This window comes from Echinops telfairi, unplaced genomic scaffold (assembly GCF_000313985.2).
Source record: "Echinops telfairi isolate 266 unplaced genomic scaffold, ASM31398v2 ScPeMD7_1;HRSCAF=3_0, whole genome shotgun sequence".
In the NCBI taxonomy this organism is placed as follows: Eukaryota; Metazoa; Chordata; class Mammalia; order Afrosoricida; family Tenrecidae; genus Echinops; species Echinops telfairi.
The window spans coordinates 91,915,796-91,926,403 of NW_022103896.1; the positions used below are offsets into that span (position 1 = coordinate 91,915,796).

General features: G+C 51.1%; 1 protein-coding gene across 2 annotated transcripts in view; it reads right to left on the reverse strand.

Moving 5' to 3' along the window:
* Window positions 1-1,667: 1,667 nt before the first annotated feature.
* PHF2 (PHD finger protein 2) overlaps window positions 1,668-10,608 on the reverse strand; it is a 45,655-nt gene continuing 36,714 nt past the window's right edge. Inside the window, exons 17-22 of one of the 2 annotated variants that reach the window (XM_045296324.1) lie at window positions 8,465-8,736; window positions 6,330-6,425; window positions 5,650-5,759; window positions 4,804-4,903; window positions 4,495-4,773; window positions 1,668-3,641 (exon numbers count right to left, since the gene is read on the reverse strand). In XM_045296324.1, the coding sequence (XP_045152259.1) occupies window positions 3,553-3,641; window positions 4,495-4,773; window positions 4,804-4,903; window positions 5,650-5,759; window positions 6,330-6,425; window positions 8,465-8,736 (946 nt within the window). In that variant the 3' untranslated portion in view covers window positions 1,668-3,552. Of the gene's footprint in view, window positions 3,642-4,494; window positions 4,904-5,649; window positions 5,760-6,329; window positions 6,426-8,464; window positions 8,737-10,608 lie in introns of both variants that reach the window. The other variant, XM_045296314.1, reaches the window with a different exon arrangement.

Genomic DNA, 10,608 nt, shown 5'->3' on the forward strand with positions numbered 1-10,608 from the left:
GGGGGGGCTCACCTTTGAGTGCACAGCCTCAGGCCCAAGCACAGGACCCAACTGGGGAGAGCAGGGCACACATTCAGGTCACCAATTTGCCAAGAGACACAAAAGAGCAGCAGAGCTAGCTCAGTAAGGGTGACCCAGGCAGTGTCCGGGTTCTCCCTCCTGTCCTCGACTGGGCCCTCACCTCTGACATGCTCTTGAGGTCTCAGTTCTGACCGGGATGGGGGTAGGTCTCAGTGAAGACCCTGATAACTTGGCTACAACGGCACTGAGCACAGCGCTCAGTAAGATAGAGCATGGTGGGGGCTTGGAGGTCATCTAGAGGGAATATTCTGGGGCTACCACTCCAGTACATCCTGTGGACCGGAGGGTGGCGACCCCAGAAGAAGGACCCTAGCTCGATCTGAGTAGGCATAACGCTGCTGCCCACAAAGACCTAAGTGCCTGTCCTGGGAAGCTACACACCACGGCAATGTCAGAGACACTGGGCAACCAGGGTAGCGTGGGCCCAGGACGCCCCTCATGGCAGCTACCCCCTGGACACGGAGCAGGCCAACTCTACCACATTAACCTCAATCCTAGACCTGGAAGGGCCCCTCTGGGGCTCAGTCTCATTGGGGGAGTGTCTCCTCAGAGCATCCAACAGGGCAGCAAAGAAACTAGCAGTCAGAGAAAAGAGGCCTGTCCACTCGCGTTCTACGGTGCATTAAGAATGACCACGGTGCCTTGGCTGCCTCATCGTGAAAACCAGACCAGACTTCGAGTAGTGGAAGACCAGACTTCGAGTAGTGGAAGACCAAACCAAGCCAAAGCATTCCTACAGGCCTCAGAGCTGGCCCTCCCGGCCTGCCCTCAGGGATGGGAGCCCCGGGCAGCAGTCTGGGGGCACTGCTCCCACAGGGGGTTTCCAGGTTTGACCAGGTGTCCACAGAAGGGCTCTACCCACCTCTGCCCCAAACTGGATGCCTCGGGGTCATTCCTTATCAGCAGTGTCCTTGGCAGGCACTTTGCGCTTGAGATGACTGAGCAGCTACCCCTGTTTATCCCCCACCTCTCCCATCACATGATCAGACGCACCTCCAGGGCCAGTCTCTGTGGTGCTAACCTAATTGACAACCTTTATGCTCCGCTCTGCACCAAACGGCTGCTTTCAGCAGTGAACTAGTTGTTGGTGATGTTGTCTGTCCCCGTGCATAGGTCTGTCACCACTCACCATGGACAGTCCCCGAGTCTGCGCTCAGTATCCCTTATCACGTTTAGGGTCACCCCAGAGCCTCTGTAAGGGGCTTCGAGTTTGTTCTTGTTTTCGTCAGCTCTACGTTTGCTGGGTGACGAGTGTCTTCTCCATGCCAACCTGCCCTGGGGTGCACACAGGAGGGCCCACTGAGCCAGACCATAGCTGTGCCTCTGAAAGTCAGGGGAGGCCCGTGGTCTCAAAGTCTGTGCCCACGTGCTGAACTCTGGGGCCAAATAAGTCTTCGTCTGTCCCTGCAGCCCGCTTTAGGGGTGGGGTCAGGCATGCACTGTGGGAGGGTGGTGCCAGTGGGTAAGGCCGCACTTTGCCCATCACTCACAGATGGCCGTGTGGTGCCCAGCATCGGCAGGTCGGTTCACTTGCCCCTCCACCATTCTCACCATCACGGTGAATGACACAAATGACATAAACGTGGTTCTGTACAAAACCTGAAATATTTTTACTTTTTTAAAACTTTGATCTAAAGTTGTCTTAGACCTCATGGACTCAATACAAGAGTAATATGAATTGGGAAATAAACCACTTGAACAGCCACAATAAACTTTGTTAGAAATGTACATGTTGCCAAAATAATAATAATAATAATAAAATTAAAATTAAAAAAAAGAGAGCGAACAGCTTGATGCCCAGGTTAAGTTATATAAATGTTCAACAAGGACAGGGGCAAAGGAACTTTAGAAATGTCGGTTCTGAGTAAGTCTAGGATCCCATGAGGCTCTTCCTCTCCCAGCCTCATGGCCCTTGGGACCATGTCCCTCATAACAGGACAAATAGGAGTTAATAAGGCCTCCACGAAGCTGTTTCTTGTGGATGTAACATCCAGGTAATGGGTATATAAACAAAGCTCTTAAGAAATGTACAAATATAAAAAGCTACAAACATTAATAAATTACATCATCACAAAACACAGAAACACTTCACAAGGTGCTAGTAAAATAATTGTATCCCCAACCCCCTCATCATACAAGAAGGAAAACAAAGAGCTGGTATTAAAGTTGAAGACTCATCTTCAAAATGTGTCTGCAATACATCTTTTGTGTATGATTTGCTTCTGTGGAGACAGAGGATAAGGCTGCACAGATATTACTTGTTTTTCAGGCAATACCTTAGTTCCTAAAGGAAAACTAATAAAAAGAAGGGGGGGAAAAAAGCACTGGAACCCAATTGTTTTATAATACTTGGCAAAAAACTCGTATAAATGTTAATGGAGGAATCTATAGAAAGAAATTTCTAAAGATACTTTTACTCTTATAAAAAAGAAGTTATTTAAAAAGCTATTTACATGCTACATTCTATGAAAAATATGCTTCAGGAAATACATCTAAAATTAAAATTCAGGATTGCCTGAGAAACAAATCCAGCCTCTCTGCGCCAATGGGTGGACACACCTTTCAGGTATCGTCCATGCACTTGACACCAGATGCCAGCACACAGAGACAGAGCAGTTTCTAGTCCTTTTGTCCTCAGCCCACCCCATCTGCCGTCCTGGCTATGCCAGCCCCAGGGTGGGGGTACCACGGCCGAGAAGTGCTTCTTCAGGAGTGTGCCTCACCAGGCTGGGTCAGGCCCACCCATTTGGCTTAGCCCGGGCCCCCTGGGCCCCTAGACATGGCTGAGCCTGTACCCTTCCTAAGACCTCTAGAGGAGCTCTTGTCCACTAACACTGCAACCTGGCCACTGGTCCTGGTGTCCTTGTGCTTTCCCCGAGAAATGCTCCTGTGCATTCGGGCCAGGACTCCACTATCCTTCCTGCCCCCCACCTGCTGGGAGGATGCCGAGACCCCCCTCTCTATCAGGCCTAATTCTCTCTGGACCTGTCTGAGAATCACTCAGGAAAAGAAGGGGGCATCTCCACATGCCTCTCTCTGATGTCCTTTGTTGTTTTTAAGCCTCTGGAGGCTACCAGACTGTGGTCAGCCCAGACTCTGGGCCTGGGGAGCTTTGGCTCACACCGCCTTCTGGAAGGACTCGTGCTTCCACACGGTTGCAGGAGCCCTGCAAGCACACCCACACTCAAGGAGGGCCCAGAGACTGTTCTGAACCTGGAGTGGTTCTCAAACCAACAGGTGTCTTTTGGGGAGCTGGTCACTCTAAGCAACTGGATATAGGGTGCCTCTCTTCAAAACAAGGGACCGCTGTGCTCTGCCAACTCCTCCTGCTCCAGGTACAAACACTTTGTGTGGGGGATGGTGGCCAAGGATAAGCAAGACCCTCCCTGGGTGAGGTGGTACAGCCACAGTCCTAGGAGGGTGCTCCGGGGGAGTCCAGAGTGGAGCAGAAGAATCCTGGCTTTCCAAACTTTAAAGGAGCAGTTTTCCATTCCGATGGATTTTCAAAATTTTCCCAAGCCTCTGCTTGGCAGTGGCCATGCCTTTTTTTGTACGTTTACCTAAAATAAATGGGCAGGAGAAGGGACAAAAACAAGGTGAGTATGAAACAGCATGCCAGGGGCATCTAACCCTGCCAAGGCCCTCAGGGCTGCCCTGAGTGCTCCAAGTCTCTTTCGGAGCCCTAACCCTGTAAAATGGGCTAGGAGCCCCTCACTCTGGGGCCCCAGTCTGCCTCAGAAATCACACACCATTTACAAAGCATCTAGCTCATTGGCTGACCTCAATGGGGCAGTGGAACTGGGGTCTGGCCGATAATGTGCAAAAGCACAGGGGCCCCAGGGGCCCCGACCACAGCCCAGGGTTGTGGGCCAGGGTTCTGACTCCAGGACAACACCATCCTTGCCATGTGAGCCTGCTGTCCCACCTGCTGCAACAAAGCAGCATCTCAAGTCACTGCAAATCAGCTGTCTGACCCCCGCTCCATGTAGAACTATCCACCTTGCAGCCTGGGCTTCCTGCCCAGACTATAAGGGCCCTCTCAGCCTCACCCCACAGAATGCACTCATCCCTTGTCCCTGATAGACCTGCCCACATGCCTCCGCCCAGGGCCCGTCGTGAAGGGAGGCTTCTGAGGAACTGGACCAAGGTCCATGGTGCTCGGAAAAGCCCTTTCTCACGCCCAAGCCCAGGACTGCATCTCGGTAGCTCCGGCAACAGCGTGCTGTCTACACACCAGCTGGTAGCGCCCTGTATGGGCTCCTCTGAACCCCCCTACTGGAAGGCAGCACTGGGGAAAGGGGGCCTCATCCCCCAACCTTGGTGTTCCTTGATGCTGGGCCAGAGCACTCTCCTGCCCCAGCACTGTGACCTACAAAGAGAACCCCATCTGAGCCTGCACCCGCGGGCACTCACCTTTGGCAGCAGTGTTGTTGGGAGATGAGGCGGAAGACCGCCTCTGTGTGAGGAAGACCCCTGGGGCCATGGGCTGGGAGGCACGGCCAGCTGGGGCTCCTGCAAACGTACCCACGCCCACCGTGTACTCGTGGTCAGCCAGGCTGCTGCTGGGCACCTCTGGCAGGGGCTCAGGGGAGCTACTCTCTTGAGAGGCCTGGCTGCTAGCCGTGCTGGTGCTGGCTGGTGTGGTAGAGACCACAGAGGCCGAGGTGGAGGCTGAGGCGGTGGAGGCTGAGGCGGTGGAGGCTGAGGCGGTGGAGGCTGAGGAGGTAGTGCTGGCAGGGGTGGTAGAGGAGGTGGAGTGGGCAGTGGTAGTTGGAGTCAGCTTCTTTTTGTTGCTCTTTTTCTTCCTGTTTTTCTGCTCCTCCTTTGAACAAAGCAGAGCTATGACCCATGCCCTCTGGGTTCTCAGAGGACACAGTCTCCAATGAGTCTCCGCAGTCGGGAGTTCCACGTGGGGAGCACAAGCAAGGGGGCTCCCTGCCAGAGCACCAGCTTAGGCTCTCTTCCCAAGGCAGCACTGAGCTTGCAGAGGACTGGAGGGGCTGGCACTCCTGTGTGCTCGTCCTCTCTACTCTGAGCACAAACAGTGCCACAATGCTGTCATCCCTTGAAGATGCCAGGGCGGGGTTGGGTGGGTGGGGGGTAGGGGGGCACACCATGAAGCTTACCCTAAAAGGTGGGCATATAGGACAGATACTCCACCCAGTCACAATTCTGTGCCCCTGTAACTCTCAAAGGAGATGTCCCCGATGCCTCTGCACGAGAGTGCTGACTTCCGCCTATTAACGGCCTTAGATGCAGACAAGATACAGACTATTTGGGCCCCCAGGCGTCAGTGCGGACTAGAGGTGACATGGGATGGCCACTCATCCACACCCTAAGGGGACAACACTTAACCAGGAGCAAATGGGTGTCTGCACAAAGGTACATTCCAGTACCCAGATATGGTGCCTGGCTTCCAAGCCGCCCTTAGAAGTTTTCACGGTGAAGAGTGCCATGCCAGTGGCTGTGCTGGAGGCCCTCGGCTCTTCTCATAAGGCTAGTGCGCATGGCACACCCCAAGCCCATGACCTCCAGGGACCCAGGGCTGATGGGCCCTGCCCTCCTCACCTGCTGGGAAAGCTTGGCCGCAGCAGCCGCTAGTCCAGTCTCAATGGAAGCCACTCTGGTCCCCTCACGCACAGGTCTGTCCTGTCGTGGCACTGATGGGCCAACCCTTGCTGTATAGAGAGAAGGATCAGCCACCCCAGGCCATCCCTCTTGGGCTGCCCAACCTTGCTGGGGTGGAGCTCCTTCCCGGCCCTGCCCAAGTCATCCCGGAGCCTCATGTTTCCTGGAGTTTAAGCCTTACAGCAGGGGCTGTCAGGTGGCAAACTGAAGCAGGAAACAGAGACTCTAGGACTACCACCTCCCCCACCCCCCAAATCACAGGTCAAGTCTGGGTGGAGGGGTTATATGGACTGAGGCCCCCTGATCTGCTGCTTGCCCACCTGCCCTAGGCAGACCCTTCACAGTCAACAGAGATATGGAGAGAAACCAGACAAGAGGCACTGTCCCGCCACGAGGGAGAGGACTGTGGAGGATGAGACGAGGGCTCTTCACCAGGGCTGGTTGAAAAGAGCAGCATGTCAACTGCACTAGGGGCTAGAGCAGGATGTTGCGACTGCAAGGCCACCTTCTCGGAAATGCAGTTCCAGACTCACCCCCCCTCTTCTAATCCCCCTGTTCCCCCAACGCCCCTTTCTTCCAAGCTGCCACTGACCTGCTGTAAAGGAGAAGGGCAGGACTACCTGTGGGGCTATAAGGAGCGTCGTCTGAGCCTTTCCTTTTCTTCGACCGGGACTTGAAGACAGGGTTGTCTTCGTCCGACTCCAAGGAGGGATAAACTAAGGGGAGTAAAGGGAAGGAAAAGCCCAGCTGAATACCCAAGACCAGCAGACCTCAGGGCAGGGCCAAGGGAGCAATCCCATCAGCAAAGAAAGTGGATAGAGGGGTGCCACCTCCACCTCCCAATGTGACCACCTGTGGTGAGGGGAGTGCAAAGGAGCCTCTTAAAGTGAAACGAAGTTCAGAGACAAGGACTTGCCAGACTAGGCTCCAAGACCATCTGATTCACTCAGTCTGACATTTGCCTGTAGAGACAACGAAGCCCTTGCTTTCTGGTCTACTCTACCAGAACCTGGCTCGGGCCCCGGGCCCCAGTCTACCCTTGGCACTGCTCTGGCTTCCTGCTCCCAGCCTGGATACAGGTAAGGCTATTGAGCAAACACTTCTCCATGTGGTGTCCTCACCCATAGCTGCTCAGCAGTCCAGGAGCCTGCAGGCCCCAGTGTAGCTGCAGCAGAGAACAGCAGGAACCGGCCCCATCCAACTAGGGTATCTGGGCTCCCAGCAAGGTGAAAAATCATGACCCTTGGGAACATGTCTCACAGAGCCCCATCCTGTAGCTGCTCTAAAACCCATCCCCACTCCGTGACCCAGCTCACTTGCTGGGCTACTCCAACATCCCTCACCCATGCTAGAGGGGACGGACACTAAACCTCTATGGGCTGCCAAAGCCCAAATCCGGCAATTTACAGTTCTGGGGGAGGCTAGCAGGGACCAGCATCCTGCCCCTAGGAAGCAGGGTCCTCCTGTACTGTTACTGTGTTTACAGCCCTCAGAGCCCAAATCTGTCCTCCAGATGTGAGCAGCCAGCCCAGCCAACACATCAGGGCCACAGGAACAGTAGCACACATGGTGCTCTTGATTACCACCCACCAGATCCCCACACAATTGCCCTTCATCACATAAAGCTACTATAAAGGAAAGCCTTCGTAAGTGCTTGCATGCACTGCAAAGAAAAGGACAGTGAGCCTGGGCCAGCACACATCTGGCCGCAGGTTGCATGAACGTCCCTGGGCAATGAGCCGAGTAGGGAGCGGACAGGGTCCTGCTCTCGGGACTGGAGAGAGGTCCCATGTTTAGAGCCTCTCAATGGAACCCAACCAGTAGGCCCTTCAGTGCTCTGGCCTGAGCCTGGCACTGCTCAATTGGGAGAGGCTTTGGGCAGCAGGTAAGATGTGGGACCCAGGTTGGGAGACTAGAAGCTGACCCAGTTATTAACTCACTGCACGACTTCATAAGCTGGTTATAGAGTCCCCCTGGGTCTCTGTTTATCCATCTACAGAGACAGGGTAGATATAAGGATCTCAGAAGTCCCTGCTAGGACTATGGAAGATAGTGTACAGCTCCTCAAAGAGTTAAATACACATCCCCAAGCAATTCCACTTCTAGGTACACATTTCGAAAAACTGAAAATGTATAAGGGCATAAGACCTGCACATAAATGTTCCTAACACTATCCAGAATAGTCTTAAAATTGGGGGAAAATGTCTATAAAGAGATACTGTATATATTCAAGCATAAGCCGACCCGAATATCAGCCGAGGCACCTAATTTTACCACAGAAACTGCATAAAAAAGTGTGCTGACAAACTCGGCTTAGACCTGAGTATACATGGTAACCAGATAAACATAAAATGGTCCATCATATAAAGGAAGATTACTCAGCCACAAAAGGGCTGAGGTCCTGCCACAAGCTATGACATGGATAGACCTGGAAACATTACGTTGACTGAAACAAATTAGTCATCAAAGAATGCGGAAAATGGGCAAATTCATCAAAGTAGACCACAAGATTGGTGGGTTTCAAGTGGCTAGGGAAGACAATGGGAGTGACAGCTAATGTGTATGGGGTCTCCTTTAGGGGAGATGAAAATGTGTAGGAACCAGACAGAGGTGATAGCTGTACAACCAGATGACTACAATAAAATCACGTGCACGTCAAACCCCTAATGTGATCCATTCCAGGAAAGGGCTCAGTGTGAGCTCTGACCCACGTGGGAGGAGGCAAAGGGCAAGCAGGAGGGCAGGCGGCACTCACCATAGTCTGAGTCCTTAAAGCAGGCATCTAGGTGGTCTTGCTCCTCATACTCCTCCAGATCCAAACTGTTCTTGGTGGCCCTCTTCAACAGCCGCTTGCCTGCACCTTTGCTGCTGCCCCCATTCTTTCGGGTACTGTGGGCCACTAGGGAGTTGCCCTTGGCCTGACCAGGGCCCCAGGTCGTCTGCAGGCAGGAGTCAGAGGCCTGCAAATTGGCCATGGACAGCATCCCCTGGATGGCTTCCTGTGTGCTGGGTGAGGCTGGGGGCTGGCTGGGGGCAGAGATAGGCATTAGGCTTATGACTCCTGTACAGGATCATGCTAATAACTGCCAGTGGGATATCCAGGCCACCTCCCTTACCACTGGGCTCAGGTCAGAGGCTAAAATCAGGTTGGGAGCCTGGGACGAAAAGGTTCACGGCCCCATATTGCTGGCCCACCACCTGGATGCCCAGTCCCATCCCGTCCCACCCTGTGAAGTCCCTAGCTTTGAGCCCTATCCCAAGTGGCCCTAGGCTGCTGCCCCCACTGCACACAGCTCGTGGTGGCCCAAGTCATGTGCCCAGCACCACTCCTGTCTCACGACAGCTCACTAATACTCTTGCTAACATGTTACAAAACTCCCGAGGGAAAAATCTACCCAAACAAAGCCTTTAATAACCTCTTTTTTTTCTTTTGAACTGCACTTTCCCCCTGTATTATCCTTCCCCCCACCACTCCCGCCTTTCTCCTTCTTCCTCTTTTGTTTTGTGGCTTTTATCATCCCTTTTTGGCAGCACTTGACAGACTCACCCACCCCAGCATGACCCAGCATCCCTCCCAATGTGAACAGTTGCATCACAATGTCATGGATATAGGAATCAATCTGAGTCTACACGGATAAGGGAGAAAAACAGGCACAACACCCAAACCCAAAGGAATTTTCTGAAGAAAAAAAAAATTCTTGAACTATTAGAAAAAAATTTAGAAGAATGCTCTTCAGGTACTTTCACTGAATAGAGAAAGATATCAAGAGAGCAATTGAAAAAAAAAAAAGCCAAAACAAGAAACTTTACAACAAAAAAACAAGTATAAGTTCAGAAGATGAATACTATGATAATGGAATTAGGTAACACTTTAAAAGAGCACAGAAATAGGAATGAATAAATGGAAAGCTGAATTCGTATACTGGAAGACAAATCACTCCACTCCAATCTATAAAGAGTGGATCAACGAAGGAGTCAAGGCATATGAAGAATGCCAAGAATTATGTGGCACACGACGAAAGGAACAGTCTATGTCTTACTGGGATTTCCGAACAGGAAGGAAAAACATGTAAAAGATCCCACTCCTGGAATAAAACTTTCTTAACACCATAAAAGAGATGACTATCCAGGAAGCTGAGAGAATACCAAACAGGAGAGAGATCCCAACCGAAAAATATCATGACAAATTGTGCCAAACTTCCCAATATCAAGGGCAAGGAGAAAATCCTGAGAGCTCCTCGGGGAAAAGAACAGCTGCCTACAAGAAGAACAAAACAAACAAGCAAAAACTCCCAAGGATAGAAGCCATGAAGGCATGGGGGCAATGGAGTAACAAGAAGAAAACCTGAAAGAAACAAACAAAAACTGCCAGGAATCTTACAGCTAGCATAATTGTCCCTAAAATATTGGGGGCGGGGATAAGGTATTTTCATATGGAAAAATTAATATAATTTATTAAACAAGACTAACATACAAAAAATATAAGGGGACTACTTTGGACAAATAATTAACAGCAGCGACAAACCTGACATCAACATACAACACAACATCATCTAGAAATCAACTTACTGAAAAGAAGTATTTGAAATAAAATAAAATTACACAACTGAAAACTGGGAGCCAGAAATTTTAATCTGCAATGAAAACATACACAAAGAAAAGAAAGGGGAAATGGTAAATACAAAACTTTCTAATGGAGACAAACAGGAAGAGAAGAGACTACTTAAATATGAGGAACAATAACTAAGTAACTTGGTAACCCCAAAGAAAATGGAAAGGAAAAAAATTATTGAAATAACAAGAAAATTTCAGGAAGATAGTAAAAAACCAAAATATCAGCAAAGGGAAAAAAATGATAAGCTAATCCACAAACAAAAGGAACACTGCATAGAAACATAG